At 35.6% G+C, this 25,578-nt stretch overlaps 1 protein-coding gene across 1 annotated transcript; it reads right to left on the bottom strand.

The window, feature by feature from the left end:
- Positions 1–18,125: 18,125 nt before the first annotated feature.
- On the bottom strand, positions 18,126–21,726 carry LOC127081372 (polyadenylate-binding protein-interacting protein 12). Its single transcript, XM_051021632.1, has 11 exons — positions 21,535–21,726; positions 20,754–21,291; positions 20,541–20,654; positions 20,394–20,438; positions 20,112–20,184; positions 19,912–20,024; positions 19,736–19,795; positions 19,564–19,611; positions 19,271–19,339; positions 18,597–18,658; positions 18,126–18,503 (listed from the first exon to the last, which is right to left on the bottom strand). Exons 2-11 carry the CDS (start codon positions 21,219–21,221, stop codon positions 18,452–18,454), a joined length of 1,104 nt encoding a protein of 367 aa, XP_050877589.1. The 5' UTR covers positions 21,222–21,291; positions 21,535–21,726; the 3' UTR covers positions 18,126–18,451.
- Positions 21,727–25,578: the final 3,852 nt, after the last annotated feature.

The following is a 25,578-nucleotide window of genomic DNA, read 5'->3' as shown; positions in this document are numbered from 1 at the left end:
GAACCTTTCTTTTTTATTAGATATTTTATTTGTAAATATTCTTTGTAATCAATGAAATGTAAAAAGATCAAACGTTATTTATCTCGGCTTTCTATTAAAACGAGGGTTAAAGTATTTTACCTAAATTAAATATAAAAAATCATGAGTGGTTATGTTGATCAAATATATGTCGTTCATTTCATGAGATATCAATGCTCATAACATTAGCATTAGTGATATGCGTAAAACATAACTTCCATTATAAAAGCATATTTATGAATGTGAAGAAGCAAGTGAAGCATCATGAAGCTCTTCAAACATATATACATCCACCTCTTTGAGTTTGCAAGATCATTTGCCATGAAAATCACTAAGATTGATGCAAGAGCAGAAAATTATTTGGGTTTAAGGTTTGTGTTCTTAACTATTTATTTGAGTAAAAATCATTTATTTATCTAACCTTTTTTATCAACCCTTTTTTTATTTTATATCAGAAAAAATCCATGTGAGGTAAAGCCATTGAGAATACAGTCGCACCTAACATTTGATCTTGCCCAAATATCAAGGATTTGAAGATCTAACATATGATCTTCATGGACTAATTAATTTTTATTTTAATATTTTGTGTAAACATTGTAATATTCTGGGTAAATATTGTAGTTTGTAAACAAATTATTTTATTAATATTCTGTGTAAACAGTGTAACGAGTTTTAATTTTTTTTAAAAAAAATCAATCTTACCCCTCAGTTTCTGGATAAACCGGGAGGTATGAGGCATTGTTTTTGTAAATAATAAAAATACAGATGTTGGGGTTCGAACTCATGATCATATATTATACCCCTCGTTTTTTCATTAATCAAGGTGTTAAGTGACATATTTTTATGTCACCCTTCGTTATGTAGCCGAGGTTACATCACTTTTGCGTGCGACGTTAAAAATGTTATATGTATTAGTGGTTGTGATATGATTAGTTGTTGTTAGGTTGATTTATATTGTTAAATTCATGATATGATGTGTTTGGATGTTACAATATGAACGAGAATGATGTATGAGGGTTATGGATTGAAGGAGATGAAATGAACATGATTAAAATTGAGATTTTTGGAAAATTGGATGATGTCAATTGATTGACCCCTGATGTCAATCGATTGATCACGTGAAAATTGGGAAATTTTGAAATCGAAACTTGAAGTAATCGATTGAATGGTTACTACAATTGATTGATGTTAGTGTAATGAACAAAAAAAAATGGCAAAATAACAGGTGTCAAATGATTGACATCCTGGGATAATTGATTGATGTCAATTGACTAATGGGGACAATTAATTGATTAATTTGATGCAAAATAGTGTCGAAACTAGAAAATTGTCATTTTAGTGTTTTTATCATAACTTTAGTTTCATAAATCCAAATGAGTTGTAGTTTGAAGAGTTGGAAAGCTAGTACATATGGATATCCCATAGTGATGTATTAAGATGTTATATAGATACTGTAATTTTTGAAAATTAATTGTTTATTTGTTACGTAATAGTTGACGATAATGAACGAACGATTAATTATTGTGAATGAACGAATTAATGATGAAGTAATGATAAGATGAATTGATATGATTGAGTACTATGTGGGTGTTTATTCTATATGTGAGTATATATAGTGAAGTACAAGTGTAATTATGTGAGGTGTTGTAAATACTTGTTGATGATTATTGAGATGTGTAGTTCAGAGTGACAACTATTGTTGATGGATTGAGATGCATGATTGCCTACAGTCAGATGTTGGACTGTAATCATTGTTGTGTTGTCATTACATGATTGCTTGCATTCGGATGTTGGGTTGTAATCATTGTTGTGTTATTGTAGTTACATTATTGTATGTCATTCATCATATGTTGTCGTTGTTGTGAAAGAGGCGAGTCACGGGTTCAGATGTTGGGACTAGAGACTTGTCCCAAGCTCGTATGCTGGGGCTTGGAGCTTAGATGGTGGGGCTCGGGGTTCAGATGTTGGGACCCGGTTTGTATGAAGAACTATTGTTGAGTTGGTACCATATGCATATACATTTGAGGTGTTGTCACATTGCATACAAGTTGGAATTTGTAAATTGATGATTATCGTGTGAATACATTACATGTTGATGATTGTTGTTGTTGTTATTTAGGATACCCTTCCTGATCATTTGCACTGCTAACATATTTAAGCGTATTCTCACCCCTTTGTTATTTTGTTTGTATGTTGATGTACGATGTGTACAAATACTCAGGAACAAGAGTAGTAACTACTGTGAGTTGGAAGATAGCCTTAGAGCTCACCTTCATTTATTTTATCGTTTATCGTTTTTAGCCGGTTAACTGCTCTGGTCTATAACATCGGGGACTGGAAGTTTTTACTATATTTTGAGTTAATGTTGAATTAGGTGGTTTAAAGTCTAATACTTTATTTTTGAAATTTGATTTTTAAGTTGTTATTATGTTAATTTATGATGCATTTTGTTAAATGTTTTTGAAAGTTTTTGGAAGGGTGTCGTAGTTACACCTTAAATTGTCGAGTAATTATTTTTATATAATTTTTGAGGTTTAGGGTGTTACATAGTGGTATCAGAGAAGGTCGGTCCATCCGGTCAGGTTTTTGTAATTTTGTTTGTTCCCTGGGATGCGACATGTGTGTGAAACATTATCGGTACTCGCTTGTTTTTCTAACTACTTGCCATCATGAGCAGGATTGAAACAAGTGGGGGAGAAGTTTATGCTTCTCTAAGAGGTTTCAGGTGTGGAGGTTGGTTTGGCGTGTCACTGATTGCAAGAGTGCGGGTTGTTGAATGAGTTAGTGTTGTTTCCTGAGTTTGTTGAAGAGGAAGATTGAAAGTTTTTATACGTTGAGTGTGTGAAAAGATTGAATATGGAAGTGTCTGCTATGAATGGTAGCATGGTCATTGATACCCCAGCTAATGGTTTAGTGGCTACTTTACTAGTGTGTGTGTGAATTGTCCTTTGACAATTTATAGTAGAGATTTTAGGATTGACTTAGTTTGTTTGCATATAAGTCAACTCGATGTTATTCTAGGAATGAATTGATTGGAGTTCAACCATGTGCATATCAATTGTTTTGATAAATTATTGAAGTTTCTTGAATCTGAGGAGAGTACGAGGTCGAGTTTCATGACTGCAAGCCAGGTATGGATGTCCTTGAGAGAGAGTGCTCAAGTTTTCATGGTGCCCGCGTCCTTGAGAGGGGGAAGCAAGAGAATGATTACGGATCTACCTGTTGTGTGTGAGTTTCCTAAAGTGTTCCCATATGACATTAATGATTTACTGCAAGAGCGTGAGGTGGAGTTTACTATATACTTAGTACCTAGTAATAGTCTTGTATCGATGGCGCCATATAGGATATTTGTTTCAGAGCTAAGTGAGTTGAAGAAACAATTAGAGGATCTACTTGAGAAGAAGTTTATTCAACTGAGTGTTTCACCATGGGAAGCATCAATGTTATTAGTTAAGAAGAAATATGGTAGTGTGAGGTGTTATATTGAATATCGAGAGTTGGAAAAAGTTACTATCAAGAATAAGTATCCTCTTTTGAGAATTGACGATTATGTCTGCAAGTTGAATGGGTCATTATATGTCCTGAAACAATCTCCTTGATAATGGAATAGGAGACATAGATTTCATGACACACATAGATTTCACCAGGAGGCAGTTCAACCACTGTGTTTACTTCAGATTTTGACCTAGAAGTTCACTTTTGTTTTGTTGCTTTATGTGGATTACATCATCATAGCAAGCAACAGTGTCGGGACGTAACGAAGGTGAAGGTTAGACTCGATAAGGAGTTTGACATAAAGGATCTGGGAGATGCCACCAAGTTCTTGGGATTAACATTCAGAGAGATAGAAAGCAGACAAGATTATGCTTATCTCAAGAGACATACTTGAAGAAGATTCTCGATAAATTTTGGTATGTCGAATTCAAAGCCTGTTGTAACACCTATAAATCCTCAATTCAAGCGGAGTACGACTCAAAGTCCTAGTATTGAAGTTAAAAGAGCCTATATGAATAGCATTATGCATGCTAGTATAGTATGTTTTTTTATGTATGTTATGTTATGTACGAGGCTAGACATAGTGTATGAAATGAGCCTTGTAAGCAGGTATATGGCCAATCCTGGGAGGGAAAACTGGAAAGATTTGAAGTGGATTATGAGATACATAAAAGGATCCCTCAATAGGGTACTGGTTTATGGTGGAACCACGAGCGACGGAAGAGTCCAAATCGAAGGATTTGTCGACTCTGACTATGCAGGATGTATGGATACCAGAAAATCTCTCTCTTGATATGTTTTCACAATGTTTGGCACAACTATCATTTGGAAAGCCTCTCATCATAAGGTTGTTGCCTTATCAACCATTGAATCTGAATACATTACTCTCACTGAAGTTGTGAAAGAAGCATTATGGCTTGAAGGGTTTGCTAAGGAACTGAAACATCAAGGTCAAGTTATCACTGTTAAATGTGATAGTCATAGTGTCATACATTTGTCGAAGAATCCAACGTACCATGAGAGAACCAAGCACATTGATGTTATGCTGTATTTCGTCAGGGAGAAATTCGAGAAATGAGAAGTGAAAGTGCTGAAGGTTTTAAATGAAGATAATGTTGTTGATATAATCACCAAGTCATTACCTAGTAGCAATTTTTTCACTGTATATAGCTGATAAAGCTGCATGATTATAGCTAGCTTGTTCTCTTGATGTTATAGAGTTTACTCCAAGGTGGAAATTTGTGAGATTTTGGATCAAACTCTAGTATTGACAAGGGAAGCTCCATGGTTCGACTGGAATGTGTATGCTATAGTCGAAGTCAGTCAAAGCATGTAGTAGTCGAATATGTGCATGTTGTAGTTGAAGTCAGTTCAAGCATGCAAATGACTTAAGTTAGTTATGTACTTTGTTATGTAAGAGTTATGTGTGTCGTGTATGGGTTTTATTATCATACATGTCATACATATAATATAAGTCTACATATAAGATATACTTTAGTCTATTAGAGAAAATAGTGGTTAAATTGTTATTCACTTGTAATATGTAAACCCTAATTTGGAGAAAGTGAATAGAATAACTGTTATAACCAACTTTGTCTTCTTCTCTCTCTTTGTAACTGAACTGTTTTCTTGTGTTTGTTCAAGAAAACCTATCTTTCTCATAGGGTTACTTCGTTCCAAGTACGGTGTTTGTCACAACAGCTCTTTTTGATGTTGTGCATGCATATCTCTAGGGGTTTGCACCTTTTCCCTCTAGTTTTGGTTATCTTTACTACTTTTCCTTTATTGACGTATAAACCAAATACACTTGGATTTAATTATTGAACCACAATTCTGAGGCACATTATGCTTTCAGATTATTTCTGAATTTTGTCCAAACTCGGTTTCACACCAAAATTAAGGCCTTAGAATCAGATTATCAAGGAGAATTTAGGCATTTCACCAAGTATCTAACTGAGTTAGATATCTCACATAGGATTACTTGTCCACACACCTGATCGCGACTTTATGAGTCGAATTGGGATACAAACTGCAAGTGCACAGTTCTATCGCGTAGTTTTAAAAGATATCAATCCCACAGGGACTTATGAATCGATATACCGTTTTCTAAGGTTACTTCGTAAAGCTAAGGCGGATGATACTTTGATTGTTTGGGGGAAAAGTTAAAACTAAAATAAGATCTAGGTTAAATATCAATTAAGCGGATATCGGTATGTAGTTCGTCGTAATTAGGGAATCAAATCTTTGTTGGTTTCTTGGTTTTAAAATAAATCTTTTCAGTAGACACTATTGATTAAAAGTCTTTTCTCAAACTCTCGCTCTGTTGAATAGACTATGACTTTGTATTAACGTAGCTGTCACTTATTAGTTAAGTCTAAAATCACCTTTTGAAAACAACAGAATCTATAGAAACTCTTTTTAAGAAAATACTAATCTTTTAAACACCCTCGTCTCAAACTCTCGCTCTGTTGACTTAGATTATATAATTAAATTCAAATGCTTAACTCTCGTCCTCACATTTAACTTTTTAAAAATACTTTTTGAAAAAAATTAGAATTTAATTAACTCTAAAAATTGCTTTCGCCCTGATCTAGAATTAATGTCCAATTTACACTGTCCAGTTAAAAACTCAAACTTTCGTTCTATTGATTTTAACTTCTTTATGTCTTTTACTCTCGTACAAAAACCTTGGTATTAACTCTGTAAATTGAGACCATAAAAAGAGTGACTTTATTTTTAAATAAAATTAAACCAACTTAGTTTTGATTCCTTATTCCGCTTACTTTACATACCGATATCTAAATTAATTAGCCGGACTTATTAAATAAAGCAGACACAAGGCATATACAGATTAACATTACGGCAAACATGCTTATAATAATAAATGGGCAATAACAATAATAATTAAATAAAAACCTGGAGATCAAAGTAACAGAGTGTAGCGATTCTTGGAGTACTTGAGCAGTCCTCCACAAGTCGGTAGGCTTTGCTTCTTCAATACAAATTACTATTAAAATTAAATAAAGTGTAGTAGTTCCCCAGTGTAGGAAACTACTACTATGGCTAACTGGAAAACGGAAAGGAAAAAGGGAAACTCTAAAAAGAATGGCGAATACAATAAGGCAATAGAAACAAGGTTGCTGGAAAAGAAAAAAAATGCTAAAAGCTAGAAAGCTGAAAACTAAATTGCAGAGCGTAAAAAAAATGTAAAAGTAGGCCGTCCCCCCATTTTTTTTCATTTGGGTCCTTTATATAGTGTCCATTTGGTCTTGGTGGTTGAGAAAATCAAGGGAGACTTGGTTTTGGTGGTTGAGAAAATCAAGGGACACTTGGTTTTGGTGGTTGAGAAAATCAAGGGAGACTTGGTTTTGGTGGTTGAGAAAATCAAGGGAGAAAAGTTTGTTGGAGCAAAATTTGGCACGTTTGGCTGACTGCTTCAAAGTGTACTTCGTGGATGCGTGACGGTCGTCATGGGCCTGTGACGGTCGTCACAGGCTGGGTCGTGACGGTCGTCATGAATCTGTGACGGTCGTCACATCAACAAATTCTGCATTTCTTGTTTTCTGCTTTTTCAGTGCTTTCTCATCTGTTTCTTCTTATTTTTCTTCCATTCCTTCATTTTGCTCATTAATGCTTGGAGATTTAAATACCTGCAAAAACAACTCAAATACTTGCGGAATAATCAGGATATTAGTTAAAATGGTATGATCTTTTGAGTGTAAATCAAGGCAAATATCTGATGTGTTTTCGCGTTATCAAACTCCCCTAAACTTGAATCTTTGCTTGTCCTCAAGCAAATACAATTTGAAAACAAAGTTAAACGTGAATACATTACCCATTCGTACATGGTTGTCAGGTGGATGGTTAAGATGGCCGATATTCGAGTAAAACACTAAAGATACTGTGACGACACGAGCTTTCAGCTTTAGCGTAGATCTCTCCTTTGCACAAGGCAGTTCGAATCATGCTATTATAGCTCAACCTAGTGTCTCTGTCTCTATTTCACCCGGTTTCATTCTAGCACAATCACATTAAGCCCTTTGTCTCCGCACACACTTAGTGAAGTAGCCGGTTAGTGACTTTGATCCTTTTTCTCAGTACGGGGGTCTGGTACACTAGTGTGGTACCCTTTTATATATCCCTTTTTTTTGGTTGTGGGGGATCGACGAGGGTGTTTAAAAGATTAGTATTTTCTTAAAAAGAGTTTCTATAGATTCTGTTTTTTTTTTTGGTTGTGGGGGATCGAACCATAGTTCGCCCTACCGAGTCCAGTACCAGGTACCTCTGGACCAACCAACTGGGGTTTCTATTCCTTCTTTTTGCATAACTTTGCAACCTTTTGTATGGTTCTTTTATCAATTTCTTGATAGCAACAGTATGAAGGAGTTTCTTAATTTGTAGGCATCAAACACTTATATTCATCGGCTCTCCACGTGGTTTGCGCTTGAGACGGTGCTGACTGCTAGTATAAACTACTAGAGGTTGATCTAGAATGGAGACTCAAGGTGTCGGTATAATGGTTATTCAAACTGATCTCGTAGAAATAAGGGGTCTAGGGTGTCGGGACGGTATCAATCTTGTCAGATCTTTCTCAGTTTTCTTAACAGAATCTCCACAAGACAACCTATATACTCGTAGGGTATGCATTTGAATCTTAAGGAAAAATTTTGGTATGCCCAAAATATGTAAAAATGATTGAAAAGGACAAGCAAAATTTTTTTTTGTATTGGCTTAAAATTTTAGCAATAGAAACAAGTAGAGGAGTGATAAGGATTTCCTCCCACATTTAAACATTGCATTGTCCTCAATGCGACAGTGTACATAATAAAAATAAAAATAAAGAAGGAAAGAAACAAAAATCACTGCTCATCGTTACGCGTCTGGCTTCTTCGTTTCGGAATATGACGGTTGAAAGGTCGGGAGTAGCTCTTTCTTGACGGGCCATCGATGAGTTGTATGAAACTTCTGTTGTTGGTGGGTGAGATGGATATTTTTTTATTTTTTATTTTTTATTTTTTTATTTTTATTTTTATTTTTATTTTTTGAGTTACACGCTTGAAGAAGATATGAAGAATTAAATAGATGAAGAGTAGAATGCAAGAGAGTGATAATTGGTGAGGAAGAAGGGAGAAAGAGCGCCTGTATTTATAGGCGAGCTCTCTGGAATTCGTGACGGTCGTCACGTCTGTGAGACGGACGTCACCCTATAGGGACGGTCGTCACACGCTGAATTTCAAAAAGTTTCTCTAACACAGGTTGCAGCAGAGTTAACAGCATAAATGATAGCTAAGCAATTTTAATTTTTGACAGCATAAGTGCAGAAATAAATAAATAGATGAAATAAGCGTAATTAAATGAATAGCAATTGAATTAATAAATTAAAATTAAATGTAACATAGGATAAAAAATAGTGACGATAACATAGCAAACAAAAGTAATTAAATAATTAAACAAAAATGATGGAGGAACTGGTTCAGCAATGCTATAATAGTTAGGAGGTGTTTCAGGGTCAGATTCTTCCTTATGGATAGGGTCATCGGTGTACTCATATTTGGGCGGTGTCTCGGGAGGTGAAGGTGGATCAATAGGGTGCTCATCTAAGTCATAAAGCCAGCTATTGTGGTTGTGAACACTCGTTCTCTCATGGTTAGGCAAGGTAAATAGTCGGACCACTTCGTTATTGATTAGGTAATCAAAAGTATCCATCCCAAGGTTTCCTATGATTCTGCGGTTAAAGCAAAATTCGATATCCATGGGTCGGATGTTTCCAAATGGTACAAGCTCATAAAGTGGGTTTCTAAGTCCGATGGCGTATGCTATCATGGTTACTATGCCACCTATTATTATTGGGGTACGGTTGTTCTTAGCAAGGTGCACAAATCTTTCCATAAAGAATGTGACTATATTGACGTGTTGACCTTGATCGACACACTGCAGGATGAAGAGTTCATCTCGGGACACTAAGGTGTTATTCTCTTCCTTACCAAATAAGGTGTGGGCTAGTATTTTATGAAAATATCGGATAGCAGGGTTATGGATCTTTTGTGAGTGCATCTCATTCGGGTTTGGGTTGGATTCTCCGGATATGCAACCCCAGAAGTCATCGAGATCAATGTCATCAATAAGGTCCTCCTGGCGGGTATTAAAGACGAAAGGGCCGCTAGGGAATCCTAAGAGGTCAGCAAGGTCTCGACGGGTGTAGGTGAAGTCCATGCTAAATAACCTAAAGGATATTAACCCTTTGTTAAGTCCGTAACCATGTTCAGGGATGTATACAAGGGAAATCAGGAATTCTAAGGTTAGCTCACGGTACGTGACAAACAGTCTCTTAATGGCTGCGTTTTCCCACCCAAGCTGGTTAAACATAAACAAGATGATGTCTCAGACGCCTAATTTATCCATGGTCGGTCCATCATAATATATGGTTAGTGCCATATCCTTCTGGGCTAGATAATCATACTGCCTTCTCTGAACACTGCCTCTGAAAATGGTATCTACTGGTTGCATGATGAAAGTCAGTAGCTCGATGAATTCAAGTAGATATTGGCATTAAGTCAGTAATGGTTATTAAAGAAAAATACGGATTGACTTTATAAAAGGGAAGGAAAAAAAATGGATAGAGAGAAAAATTGACATTAATAGAACTGGAAATATTCGCTATGTTTTACGTCGATAGCGCGGCGACTCAGGAGTGTAATTACTCATGGTGGTTCTTTCGAGGATGAATCCTCGGTCAAACTTTTAATTATCCTTGATTTCCATGGCCACTTATCAATCCATCTCTCATGTCCGTCACTTTTTCTTCTTTTTCTTCTGCGAGGTAGTTTATCCTCCTGAACTTGTGGTGGTGGTTCTGGCTCTATTCTGGGAGCTAGCTTTTCAAGTTTAGGTTCAATTTTTGAAAACACCACCTCAAAGTATGGTTTGCCCCTTTTTATGCTAATTAGTTCCCTAATTTCATGGGCTTCAAATTCTCTCTTCTTGTTCAGGGTGGAAGATAAAGGTGCATTGGTGTGGATATTTTCTGATAGCTCCTCATTTCTTTCGGATTTGGGGTCTACCTTAACTTCCACAGATCTTCGCGGGAAAGGAATTGGTGATTTATAGGGAGGATGGACAACACATAGCTCTTCCTTCTCTACCTTTTTGACAACCTCCCTTTCGGGTGGTGTTTGTGGAACTTTCTCAATCTCTACTTTTTTCTCACCTGAACCCTCCTCATTATCACTATCCTTAGGATTTTCGGTAAATCTTTCACTGGTGGTTGTTACCATATCCGCATGTTTCTCAGGGAAAGGTCCTAGAGGTGTCTGCGCAAGTAGGGAGATTTGAGTCTCCAATGCCTCGTTGTGAGTGACGAGGGACTCGACCACAATGTTCAGTTGCGTAAGGGTTTCATTGGTATAGAGACTTTGTTTTCTAAATTCTTCATTCTGAAGAGTTTGTGTAGCCACAATGCGTTCCATCATAGATTCTATCCTTGAGTGAGTTTGCGTCTCAATGAAATCCTCCATTAATACTTCCAAGTTGGATTTATAGGAATCTTGCGATTCCTCAAAATACTGGGAGTGATAATCATAGAGAAAGTTTGGGTGATACATAGTAATAGGAAAAAAAATTGCCTTAGTCTCTACAACGTAACAGAAGAGTTACGATATCGACTAAATAAAAGTCCCCGGCAACGGCGCCAAAAACTTGATCGCGACTTTATGAGTCGAATTGGGATACAAACTGCAAGTGTACAGTTCTATCGTGTAGTTTTAAAAGATATCGATCCCACAGGGACTTATGAATCGATATACCGTTTTCTAAGGTTACTTCGTAAAGCTAAGGTGGATGATACTTTGATTGTTTGGGGGAAAAGTTAAAACTAAAATAAGATCTAGGTTAAATATCAATTAAGCGGATATCGGTATGTAGTTCGTCGTAATTAGGGAATCAAATCTTTGTTGGTTTCTTGGTTTTAAAATAAATCTTTTCAGTAGACATTATTGATTAAAAGTCTTTTCTCAAACTCTCGCTCTGTTGAATAGACTATGACTTTGTATTAACGTAGCTGTCACTTATTAGTTAAGTCTAAAATCACCTTTTGAAAACAACAGAATCTATAGAAACTCTTTTTAAGAAAATACTAATCTTTTAAACACCCTCGTCTCAAACTCTCGCTCTGTTGACTTAGATTATATAATTAAATTCAAATGCTTAACTCTCGTCCTCACATTTAACTTTTTAAAAATACTTTTTGAAAAAGATTAGAATTTAATTAACTCTAAAAATTGCTTTCGCCCTGATCTAGAATTAATATCCAATTTACACTGTCCAGTTAAAAACTCAAACTTTCGTTCTATTGATTTTAACTTCTTTAGTCTTTTACTCTTGTACAAAAACCTTGGTATTAAACCTGTAAATTGAGACCATAAAAAGAGTGATTTTATTCTTAAACGTACTTAAGCCAACTTAGTTTTGATTCCTTCATTCCGCTTACTTTACATACCGATACCTAAATAAATTAGCCAGACATGCTAAACAGATCTAAACAATCATCATGCTTAAATAGAAACATCTCAGGAAAATAATGTAAATAAACAATAAAGCAGGGCATATATAAATTCAAACAATAATTAAAGAACCTGAATAATTAATAGAGTCTTGAACACTCCACCACAGACCGGTTGGATTTGTTCTTGAATTCTTCAATCGGACAGGAAAATAAAAGTGAAGGAATAAAAAACCTAGGGTCTAACGTAAGGTTAGATCCGGTAAAAGATACACAATAGTTTCCGGTGTAGAAACTATTGTGTGAAAAATTAATTAAGTGCTGAAAGATTGACTGGAAAAGAAAATAAAAATTGCAAAGAAAAGTAAAAACTGTAAAAAAAAATAATGCTGTAAAGTATGCTTGCACGGCTGGAAGAGAAAAAAAAAGCACGAAGAAGAGAGAGCTGCAGGGTTTGCTCCTTGGCTCTATTTATATTATCCCCATTTGTAACGGTTTCCAAAACTCCTTCCATAAAAGTGGTCTTCACGTTTCCAAGGGTCAAGCGTAACAATAGGCTTCAACGTGCCTCTGTTGCGCTTCTGAAGCCAAAAATATAGGAGAATGGTGTGACGTCCGTCACACCATGTGTTACGCTCGTAACACAAGGCAGCAGGGCGTGACGCTCGTCACACCATGTGTGGCGCTCGTCACAGGCTCAGCGCTAGTACTTTTGGGTTGGGCTTTGGTTTGATGAAATTGCTTCTCTTCATTTCTTTTTGCACCTCCTTTTCTTCCTTTTTCACTTGTGCTTCAAATAAGCTACCTGAGATAAATAGAAGGAAAAATACCAAGTAGTATTGAATAAAATGAAATAAATTGAAGTGAATAATAATATAATTTAATTAAATCGAGTCCAAAATGTGATATTATTTCATGTTATCAACACCTATCAAAAAAATGGAACAGTGGAAAGGAAGCATATGCACATTATAGAAATGGGCCTTACATTGTTATCTCATATTTCCATGCCTCTTCAATTTTGGGAACATAGCTTTGCTACATCAGTTCATTTCATCAATAAGTTACCATCTACTGGCCTTCCAAAATTCCAGTCCCCTTATCATGCCTTGTATCATAGGCTCCCTAAAATAATTTGCAACCATCTCTCTCAAAGAGCATATGCACTCCTCCATGAAGGAACTCCTCATTGTAAATGATTTTGATATAATGGTGTCCTCTCTCGCACCTTGCATTAATGGAATTAATTGAATATGTCCCCATCCTGATTAGATTAAATGTAACATGTATGGAGCTTTTATAGGGAACTCCAAAATATCTACTTTTTTAGGTATTTTTTGTGATTCATTAACTACGTACTTAAAAACTTCCTCAGTAAACATGGGCATTCCTACTTCTTTTTAGGCTAAATTTACACTTATTATTCCATTGGATAGTGTTTCTATAAGAGATTTGAAGCAACTTGGACTTAAAAGTGATTATCAACTAACCATTTGAGCATTTATGAGTGTTAACATTGTCCTTAACATTGGCCATTAGACTAGGGGATGTCATGGAGAAACTTGTCTCTCCTAACCAATCAGATTTTCTTAAGGGTGGAATGTTGGTGGATGGATTTGTGGCTACAAATGAGGTGGTTGACTTGTCCAAGAGATCTACATCACATTGCTTTATTTTTAATGTGGATTTTGAGAAAACGTACAATTTAGTTAGTTGGAATTTCCTAGATTATATGCAGATCAAATTCGGGTTTAATGAGAACTGGAAATCTTATATGAAAGCATGTGTCTTTGTTGGTAACCTTGTGGTGCTGGTTAATGGGTGTCCTACCCAAGAAATAAGAATTCAAAAGGGCATGAAACAAGGAGATACCCTAGCTTCTTTGCTTTTTCTTCTGGTGGCAGAGTGGTCTGGTTGTGAGTGTTGAGGAGCAAGGTCTTTACTCTGGGTTTAGAGTTGGTAATTTTGAGTTGGTAGTGTCCCACCTACAGTATGTTGATGACACTCTTCTGATGGATGAACCATCTATAGAAAAAATTTGGTGTATTAAGAATATTCTTAGGGGTTTTTGGTCTTCGTGTTAACTTCTTGAAGATTAGTTTAATGGGGGTTAATGTTGATCATGTATTTCTTACTTCAGCTAGGGACTTTCTCCATTAGGAGATGACATTTCTTCCTTTTAAGTATCTTGGTCTGCCTGTTAGGTCAACCCCTTGTCTTAAGTCTACTTGAGAGCCTTTGGCTATTTTGTTGGAAAAAAAGACTCAATTCTTGGAAACATATATATGTTAGGATGTGGGGCATAATTGTTCTCCTTAATTCGGTGATTAATGATATTCCTATTTTCTTCTTGTCCTTTATGAATATGTTCGCTATAGTTTGGAAGAAGATAGTGTCTTTACAAAGGAGTTTTCTTTTGGGGGTGTGAAGAATAAAATAATATACCATGGGTGAATTGGCATGATGTGTATAAACCTAAGAGAAGATATGGATTAGGAGTGAGGGATCTCCGGTTGATTAATCTGGCTCTCTTGACAAAGTGGAGATGGAGGTTTCTTGTTGGGGATTTAGAGCCCTGGAGGGACATTCTGGTAGCTAGATACAAAGGTATCTTTATCTCCTCTCCTAGGAGAGGTAGGGATATGGGTTTTCGTTCTTCTTCGTCTTTGTGGAAAGAGATATCTCGTCTTGGGACAAAAGAGAATTGTAGATCAGACTGGTTTTCCGAAGGCACTACTAGGAAAGTGGGTCCAGGTTACCACATTTCCTTTCGGGAGGATCCTTGGGTAGGGAACACAACTCTTAAAACTATGTTTCTTGGTCTTTTCTCTAATTATCTCCAACAAAAAGGGTTGGTGGGCAAGATAAGAGTGATTATTAATGGGATTATGACCTGGGACCTTAGATGAAGGGTGTCCTTATTCCTTAGAGAGATGCCCATTCTTGAGGAGTTTCGAGCCTTTCTTAGAGATGTTATCCTTACCCTGGACAAAGATAAATGAATTTGGAAGCACTCTTTAGACATTTATTTTTCAGTGGACTCCGCTTACCTTGTCTAGAGGGAGAGTTTATCTACTTCTATGACCTCACATTTGCTTCAGAGTCATATCATTTTTCTTATTTGGCGTAGTTGAGCCTCTTCCAAGATCTTGGTTTTTTCTGGAAGGTTTTGTAGGATAAATTGAAGGAGAAGGGCGATCCAAAACGCGGCGGAATTTAAAATTTCTCCTCTAGTAATCCTTACGAATGGGCATGATCAGTGATAGAATCGTTACCTCTTGTGACGATTGAAACCTTTGACGCAGATCTACGGAGCGATCATGAACGTTGAACGATGACAACGCCTCTACTCAGTCCACATGAACGGATTCCTTCAATCTCAGTGTTAGCTGCTACGAATGAAGGCTTTGAGTGTGTGTGTGTGAGAGAGAGAGAGAGAGAGAGAGAAACGAAAAATGCAACTGCACTAAATGCTTCTGCACAAGGGTTCTATTTATAGAACCACTTGTGTGGGCTGCAAGCTAAAAAGCCCACATAAGTGTATGTGGCCCATATCTTATAATATGCCAAAAATCACTTAAGCGCGTGGTACCTTACCATCTTTCGTATTCTACTTAAGTACACCGTACATTACGATGTTCTACAATTCACTTAAGCGCACTGTACCTTACGGTGTTCCTTAGTTACTCTATCTCTCATCAATCCGTCCTTTGTGTGTGACCCTGTAGGTTTTCGCGGCATTGGCAATTATATTAAATCACGTATTTAACATAATAAACAGTGAGCGGTATCTAGCAACACATCACTGCTACCCAAGACACGAAAATGTCATGTGATCTGACAAATCCTTCTGTGATAATATTTATGTGTATAATCACCCTTTTGCCCTTATGTCTATATTGAACACAAGGCATATATTGTGTCATCCTTGTCCAGTTCAATATTGGGCCCATAGACATTTATCCTGTTACGCAGGATGGGCAAATTCCATCTAGGTCACTCATGTCCCTTAGCATGCTTCGTGGAATACCCATCAACTGTCTTTATGGTCATCCAGTTACGGACAACGTTTGATCAGCAACAAGGCACTTGACTCTACATCTAGGGTCTATAGTGGTTTCAGGTCGAAGGATGGTATACACCATTATCAGCATGAGAATAACTTATGACACTTTGCATAACATTATATATAGTATTCTCATAGCGGGTCAATCCAGTATAAATATTACTCTTAATATTCATACCTATGTTTAAGACTTGATAACTCATTATCCATGATCCATGAGATGTGATCATCAGTCTATATACATAATAGTCTTAATGCTTTAATGTTATCCCACTTCACAATAAAGCTCGACTACGGATACTTTAAGAATAGTGTCCTTATGTTTAATGTGATCTCATGATTAAGTCATACTTGATACATTAAACGGACTAACTATTCTAGGGACTTTATTAAACAAACATAATAAAGAAAAAGCATTTTATTATTAATAAATAATTCGATACAAGTACCAAAAGTATTGGCCTCTAGGGCTTACACCAACATAAATTTCCCTATAGAGTCAACATGTTTAAGAGAAGGGTGATGTCTAATACTAGTAGGCTTGTTTGTTCCTTTTTTGGGTATCCATTTGAGTCAGTTACTCACCTTTTTATTACTTGTGAGATAGTTTCCTCATTGTGGTATAGAGTTTTTAGGTGGTTAGGGAGACATGTAGTTTTTAGGTGCTTTTTTAGACTTTTCTTTCTTTAGGAGACATGGTTGAGTGTATGAATGGCTATCTTATGATATGGCATGTGGTTATCTAATCTATTTGAAAAGGCCGAAACAGTGTAATATTTAATGCAGTCACAATATCAGCGAAAGAATTGGGGAGTAAAGCATTTGTTTGGCTTCAAAATGGTTAGTGGAATGGGTTGGAGAAAACTCTTACACCTTCACGGATTGACTTTAGAATCCTATCATCCACCTAGACCTATAACAGATCGAGAGTTTATCCTATTTCAGAATGTGGTGGTGGACCTTCAGTTTCTCATTTATTGGGATATCATATGTTGATAGTGGATATGATTTATTCGAGTTCAAGTTTGTGAGTATCGAGGTGGTTCTATTAATCTCTACTTTTTAGTTTTTACTATATTATATTTTCCAATAAAAAAAATGTTTACTATATTATATTTTCCATTAAAAAAAGAATTATTTACTATATTATACTTCCCATTCAAAAAAAGAATTATCTACATCCTATTAAATCTTTCCGTTTTAAGGTGTCTCATACATTTTGTAAAAGAAATTGTTATACTTAGCAAACTTTTTACATTCAAAATGAGATTCAAGATGAGAGGTGGTAAGACTTTATTCCTACTTGTGTGGGGTGTCTTTATTAGAGATAAAATTGGTCTAACTAATCTTTATTTTTGTTAACTGGTTGGTGAGTTAGGTTCTTGTCTTTTTTTTCTTTTGTATTTTTCACTCATTAATGATACTTCTTTGCAAATTGCCTTAAAAAACTAATCATTAAACCAACTTAATAAATATAAAAAACAAAAAACTATTTTTAATTAGTATTCTATTTTTTATAAATAAATTTAGTAAAAAATAATAAAATATAAAATTAAACCCTACTTATAATAGTATAGAATAGTTTATAAAAATAAACTATAAACTAATAAATTCCATAAAAATAATATTAATAAATAATAAAGTATCAAGTAAAAACTCGCATCATTGAAAAGAAAATTTGATATTGTCAAATAGAATATAAGTATCAATCGTGGCATGTAATGCCAAATTCTTCTTTACTTATTTTGTGCAAACAAGTTTGAGAGAGAATTTACCACAATCTTAGATTTAGAGCATGCAAAAAAACACAGGGTGGAAATAGTGTTTAATTTAATGGCACTCTAAATATCAATCATGGCAAGTAATGCCAAATTCTTCTTTTCTTATTTTGGTCAAACACGTTTGAGAGAAAATAACCACATTCTCATATCAAAACTTGCAACAAAACACACAAGAAAAAAGAAAAGAAAACACCTTTAGAGCAAAGAGCCAGAATTGAAACACAAAACTTGCAGAAACTCATAATCATATGCAGATAAACGCAAATCATGATTAAAAAAGGATTTGGAAACATGCTTCTTCAAAATAAAACTGCAGGTAACATCATCCAGCCATAAAATTCTGGAAATGCAAGATCAACATGTCACATTGCGCAACATAAATTAAACAAGATCCTCGAAGTACCATCGACTCTACAGGCTAAAACGAAGAACCAATTACTGCAACGGGAAACAAAGATACCATAGTGCAAAACACGAGGACAAAAGTTTCAACTAAACGCCACAGGTTCTTTCGAACATATATGTTTCTATGTACGTATATATATGTAGCAGCAGCAGTCAAACTCCAGCAGCAGCAATGACAATCGGTTCAGTTCATGGACTACGAGGAGAACGAGCACGGACTGGAGTCTTTGACGGACTCACCCTGCACACACCAGACACGAGTGATTGAGATGGCATTATAAGAGTTACCTGAAAGTTTTAAGAGCAGTTGAAATCAAAAATCAATCGAGCTAACCTTATAGGCAGAGCACCCAAAATCACGCCACTGCAGCTTAGGGCGGCAATTGCACTGTCAGCCTGGAAGAATGAGGTAAAGAAAATCTTCAGACAGCCACCAAAAAAACGATGCACGAGAAAACAAACAGCAGTGAAAAGAAATATTGATTTTCAAAAGTTCGACTAAATTGAAATTTGCATGCTGAAAACAAAAGTCAAATGGGCTTAAAATTAATAACACCGCGAATTCAAACCAGGGAAGCCCGGGCATGGATGACTAATGACTATGAACACATTCGAGATGAAAAAACTTAGTTAAGCATGTCGCATATGTGCTTCTATTTAAGCAGTTTCTACAATCAAAGAGTGAGTAACGGGAAACTTCATATAAACTCATAACAAGTTGTTTATATAAGCTATTATAAGAAGCTTACGAAAATTCGTTGAAACTGGCTTATATGGGCTCATAAAGCTAACATCATAAATTTCTCTTTCCTCTTGATTGTTTTTCAGGGCTATTCTAGCAGGCAATGTCGAGTTACGATTACTAAGAAACACGATTATAGACAGAAGAATAAACAGAACGAGGGCTATAATTTCAGAAAGCAATAGAGGAAGTTTAAATTAAATTAGCTAAGCAAACCAGAGTTGTTCAAACAAAGATAAGAAGGTTGTAAAGCTCGTGAGTAGTACCACTGTGAACTCGACAAATGCAATCCGAGTTGAATGATGGTAATCCCCAAGAAGCCTCAGTCGTTGAACCTAGATAATACACCAAAAAACCAAAGAAAAACATTTTACAGGATAGTTAAATTCAACTCACAACAAAGAACTCAAGCAGCCGCAACTTTACCTCAACAAAAAACTCAAGGATTGAAATTGAAACCATGGAACACGCCAATTTTATGGAAAATATATACTAGATACTAAAAATTCAAACAACAATAAGCATTATAAGCTTAATTCCACACAAAATAACTACAAACCTCTCCACAGATAGATTCAAAGAAGTGTTTCACATCTGCTTGAGTCAGCTGCAAATATAACAAGAAAATAACGTATTAAGAACGAGCCTTCATTGCTACAACCCAGATATGGAAAACGATCAAATAGTTCCTCCAAGCAAAATTTAATGGAAATGTTAAAATCCTAAACTACCTTTTTGTCGATGTTTGTGCAGTAAATTGTTCTAGAGCACATCTCCCTTTCATCTTCAGACTGAAAAACACAGCACCATCATGACAAATATAAGAACAAAACGAGATAAATTATTATTTGTTCCGGTCATTCATTGCCTAGAACATGTAGTAAGAATATCGAAGAAAACCATTTACCCTGGGCAAAAATGTCGGATTGACAGGTGCAATGGCAGTTTTGGAAGGCAGCACTCTCAACGGGTAATATCCCAGCATAGTTCCAGAAAGGCTTACAGCAGCTCTTGCACTTTCTGCAGGCATAACACAATCAGTTAATACAGTAAAACGTCGAAAATAAATGCAGCCTATGAACATCGCATATTTAGCAGTGGTGCTACCTTCATCGGTAAACTCAATGAAGGCAAAACGGAGAATAGAGTTGGGATCTCCGCAAACACGGCAGTCAACAACCTGCAGCCAGGAAAGAGGAGTTGTTTCGAATCATCATTAAGAAAGAGAAAACCCTAAATAGTATGAATGACAATGTAACAGAACAAAAGAATCTGACGAATCATTTCAAAATACATTCATTACGGTTAGTTTTCTATTCTTTATACAATATAATAGCTTCTTAAGAAAAAACACAAACATCCTAAACAAAACATATCATCGGTTACTACCTGGCCGCAATTAAGAAAGAGAGATGCCAGCTGCTCTTCAGTTACCTAGATTCCAACATAAAATAACAATCATTAAAAAGAACACGCATGGTAAACATTGTACATTAACTTAAATGAGAGAATCTACAAGACAGTTCAAACTTTTACCTGTTGATCAATGTCAGACACATAAACGGTCCTCCTAATCATCTCTTCTCGTTTCTCCATATCTACTTTATGATTCACTCTTCGCTTTCCATTAGTACTATAGCCAGTCTTCCTCTGGAAAAAAAACACATAATTGTATTAAGAAAAGTGAAAACATCGCATCAGAAACCAACAAGAAAATAATGAAATATATCGAAACAAATATATTCATACCCTTCGGTTAGTTTGGCCGTTAGCATTAGCATAGTTATTGAGAAGTATATAATTGTTAGGGTAACCAAACCCAGCAGCAGCTCCAGGTAAGTATCCGTGATTATTGGTTAGCGATGGTGGCACAAATTCCTCGGCCATGGGATTCAGCTTCGACAACAATTCCTCCAAATCCCTCATTTCACGCTTGAAACTCTCGCCCTCGTTCTCACCGTTCATCACATACCCATCATTGTTCATCACAAACTGCTGATTCTGAGCCCCGTTAGCATGCATCTGACCCAATTGATGAGCCTTGAAGCTATAATTACCACCATTCGGAAGTTGATGGTTGAACACAGCGTTGTTGTTGATGGTCACATCCTGATCGCTCCTAGGTTTCGATTTCTCCACCTCAGTTGAGTCAGATGATACAACGTTGTTGGTGTTGTTGTTGTCCAAATTGGCACTAACATTATCAGCAACAGCCATAATCACTGGTGTTGAGGTAAAAAGTTTCTACCTTTATTCTCCGATATCAGATTTTCCTTCGAATCAGTATCTAAAAATTGTTAACAACCAGTAAGCACATCAAAAAAAAAAAAAAACCCAGAAAACCTCAACAGACACAAAAGAAAAAACACAAACACGGATATGAAAAAAAAAACATAGTTTACATCTAAAAAAAAATCCAATGACATAAGATCAAACTAACATAAAGATTTTAAGGTACAAGAAAACTACTTTAAAACCCCACATAGAAATGAAAAAAAAAATCGGTGAAAGAGAAAGAGGTTTATCTTACTAAATTACTGATGAAGATTAAGAAGAAGAAGAAGAAGATTGTTGAGATGATGATGATTGAGAAGAGAGATGAAAAGGGTATTGTTCGGATCGTCGGTTTTCGCAGCACTGACTTTTTGGACCTTCCTGAGAAGAACGTCCCAATTTGATGTCTTTGAGTTGTGAATGTGACCATGAAATGAATATGATGATGAACGTATCAAAGTGAAAAAATAAATTAATTAAAAATAAATTAAAAAATTAGAAAAAATAAAAAATTCCATCCAATTTTTTATTAATTTCTATAATTACCCGTTCAAATATGTCATCTTTTGTTTATATTAAAAAGAATAAAGTATGTCACTTGTCATCCTTTTGGTGAATAATTGTCATTTCATACATCATACATACATGATGATGATAAAAATATGTTAGGCATGTCATGGATTTTGGTTTTGGATTTATTTACTTTAGTATACATGGTATTAAATTTGAAGTGACAAAAATTAAATTATTTTACATTATATGGATAAGTTCAATATAAATTAGTTTAATAATGATTAAAGAAAAAAATAATACCAAAAATAAAATGATATAGATATTCAAAGGTCAAATTTGATTTTTTAAGAAAAGTTAAAATCAAAAGGTAATATATTTTAAGAGTCAAATGTGTAATTAAATATTTTTGTTAATAAGTATTTGTTTGGGAAAAAATGGAGGTACGGACATATGGAGGTTGGATATTAAATGAGTTTAATTTAGTCTTATTTGACAAATGGTATTGGAGAATTTTTAATGAGACGAAAAGTATGTGGTATAGGATTTTGAATGCTTGGTATGGTGAGGAAGATGGCGAATGTGTTTTAGGGAGTAGGGGTGGGTCTCTTTGGTGGAGGAATTTTAAAAAGATAACGGATGGTGTCTGGTTGGTTGATGGAGGGTGGTTGCTTGATAACATTGACTAGATAATAGAAAATGGATATTCTATTATATTTTTGATCGACCATAGCTGGATGGTAGGCCTTTGAAGGAGAGATTTAGTAGGATGTTTGATTTAGCAGAGAATAAAATGGTGATGGTAGTAGAAATGAATGATTTGGGGTGGGGGGAATTGAGAGACGTGGAAGTGGCATATGAGGTTGCTTGCTTGGGAGGAGGAGTTAGTGGGAGAGTGTATTTATTAGTTAATCGCGGTTGTTTTGCAGATGGAAGTAGAAGACCGATGGGTGTGGACTTTACATCCTTCTTCTTGTTACACGATGTTAGACGATATGCCTAGATCTAGTGGGGGTGAATATATCCCAAGTTAAAAATTTATTCGAAAATTTGATTTAGAAAAATTTATGGCGCGGAAGCAAGTTTCAAATATTTCCCAGATCCAAAATCGTCTAACTGAACCTACTATTGAAAATTTCGGATATGCGTAAGAGTATCAATGGTATGATAATAATCCACAAGTTGATTAATCAATACTTCAAACACTAAATTGAATACTCTATTATAGTAACGGTCTATCTCCAGTGATAACAACATATGAAAAAACTAGTTGATACAATTTGTCGAACAATTTGTCTGCAATCAACAGAGTTTGGATATTAATATAATATTTGTAGTTCTTAGAAATCCAATCACTACCAAATGGTATGTGATTACTACAACAACACAAATTTAACAAACAATTTAAAAGTTATTATCCAAACAATGTTGATCAAGAGATCAAAGTAATCAATAATTTGCGAATCGAAAAATAAAATAGAGAGAGAGAGAGAGTACACAAAGATTTATTTAGGCAGTTCCCCAATCGACCTTGCTATGGATACGTCTGCCCTTAATGAAATTCTGGTAAGCAGATATCAGATGTCCTAAGAGATGTCGAGACACTGATATTTGATCAAAACACAATGACAAGATAACATACAGTTAAAAGTATACAAAATAACAGAACATACAGAGTTGTTAACCTAGTTTGGTATACAACAACACCTACATCTGGGGGCTACCAAGTTAGGGAGGAAATCCACTAAATAGTATCAATTTGTAGACCTTCGGCAAACTATCTCCAGTTTACAATCTACTCCCTAGTCATTATATGTGCTTAACTTCTACCTAAGACTCCCCTAGGTATGAGACCCCTCTCACTTCCCTTTCAATCACAACAATGATGAAACAATACTATTTTAAAAGTTTCAGAAGTTACACTACAACGACACACAATCACTTAATGCTTAAAATCTTAAGAGTGATTGGCAGAACTTACAACTCAATAGAGACAGTCCTACTCTTATACCAAGATGATATTATAGAGGCTCACAATTAACATGAACACACAAACCTAAAAACTCAGAGAAACAATATTTGATATGTGCTCCAATTAGGTTTATGGCATTCTATTTATAACCATAGTCTGGACTGGATTTGGGCTTCAAAAACGCAGCAAGTCAGCTGCTAAAAGTCTGGAGAATATTCTGCATAAAAATAGGTCTTCAATCAAGGGTTTCCTAAAATGTCTCAACATTTAGAAAAACATAATAACTTTAAATTCAAACAGAATTTTTGATTCCTCAATCTTGGACGTCACATAGGATTACTTAATATTCTTATAATATTCAATAACCTGTTAATCAAATAAACCGTTACCAAGATGTAAACCTGTAACAGACAAGATGTCGGATCCTCATGTTAGGACATCTTGTTCAACATGTTGCTACTAAGTTAGTTTTACCAAAATTATTGTCAATCACAAATACAGAGAATTAACAATCTCCCCCTTTGGAAAATTTTGGCTAAAACAACCAAATAACCCTTGCACACAAGCACCACAATCCAGGTTAAAACAAAACCACATAGGTTTGAAAAAAATTCAAACACACACATATAAGAAGCACAACAGGAAGAAATTTCATCAAAGATATCAGACTATCAGAGGCATCAGCAGCAAAAACACAACCTCACAAAGAAAATAACTCATACAAAATATCGGGACAACATGTATAACATCTCTTCACAGCAGTCCAAAAGTTCCAAAACAAGAACTCCCCCTCAAAAGCAGATAGGAGGAACTCCCCCTCAAAAGTAGAGGTTAGTGGTTAGAGTACATAAACATTACTCCCCCTTTTTAGCCATAATATGACAAAGGTAACCCAAAACATAGAAACCACATTAGCACATTAGCACAAAAAGTTAAGTAGAACACATAGAAGTGCACACAAGGGTGCTTAAATTCCTGGTCAGAGACCACATAAAAAAACACTACATTCAGATATCTTTCTAACTATCTGAGTCAGCAGCAGCATACTTCTCTCCTTCAGCTTCTTTATCTTCATCATTCTCGGCATCATTGCCACCAACAGTCATTTATATCAACTCCAACATTGTCATCACCACCATGTTCAGCTTCCTTTTCTTATTCATCCATCAAAGCCTTAATCAATTTTTCAAGCTTTATCTTTGTAGCAGTGCTAGACCGGATGGAATCATCCAATTCTTTACATGTCTCCTTCAGTTGAGTAATAACGCTCTCCTTGGAAGTGGAAAGGCCAGGTACATGAGAAGATATCATGACAGCCTTCCTATAGTCTTCACTCTTCACACTTGGTCATCTGTAACCTCTAGCTCAGCCTGAGGTTCTTCAGTCCTTCCCAGAAACTTGTTGATTACAGCAGGAGAAAATGTCACGACATTTCCTCTAACATACACCTTCCTATAGTCTTCACTCTTCACATCATCACACCCATCAGGAATGCTCACCACAAACTCCTTGACTAGACCTTCATAGCAAGGACCAAATTTTGGGACAGTTTTTATTAAACCAGCAACCTCTATAAGCTCCACAACCTCCTTACATTTTAGGGCATCCTTACCAATTTCCTCTCTAAAGTTATTCTCCTTTGAATAACATACTTCCATCTTTCAGCATTCTTTACATAATGTAAGGACACATTGTCCACTGGACCCTCGGGCACAACAACATATGGCTTCTTTGGAGCAAATCTTCTCACAGGAATGGTGTCCTGGACATCCTCTTCGACCTCACACTCAAAATCACTTGAAGAAACAACTTTCCTCT

The sequence above is a fragment of the Lathyrus oleraceus genome, chromosome 5 (assembly GCF_024323335.1).
Source record: "Lathyrus oleraceus cultivar Zhongwan6 chromosome 5, CAAS_Psat_ZW6_1.0, whole genome shotgun sequence".
NCBI classification, from domain to species: domain Eukaryota; kingdom Viridiplantae; phylum Streptophyta; class Magnoliopsida; order Fabales; family Fabaceae; genus Lathyrus; species Lathyrus oleraceus.
This window is presented reverse-complemented; position numbering and strand designations above follow the sequence as displayed.

Excerpts from the sequence above, each read along its gene's own strand:
- LOC127081372 (XM_051021632.1), bottom strand. The coding sequence starts at position 21,221 with ATGGCTGTTGCTGATAATGTTAGTGCCAATTTGGACAACAACAACACC. Across the intron at positions 20,025-20,111 it reads CATTGAGTTTACCGATGAAG|AAAGTGCAAGAGCTGCTGTA; the intron begins GTAGCACCACTG and ends TTATGCCTGCAG. Across the intron at positions 19,796-19,911 it reads ATCCGACATTTTTGCCCAGG|TCTGAAGATGAAAGGGAGAT; the intron begins GTAAATGGTTTT and ends TGTGTTTTTCAG.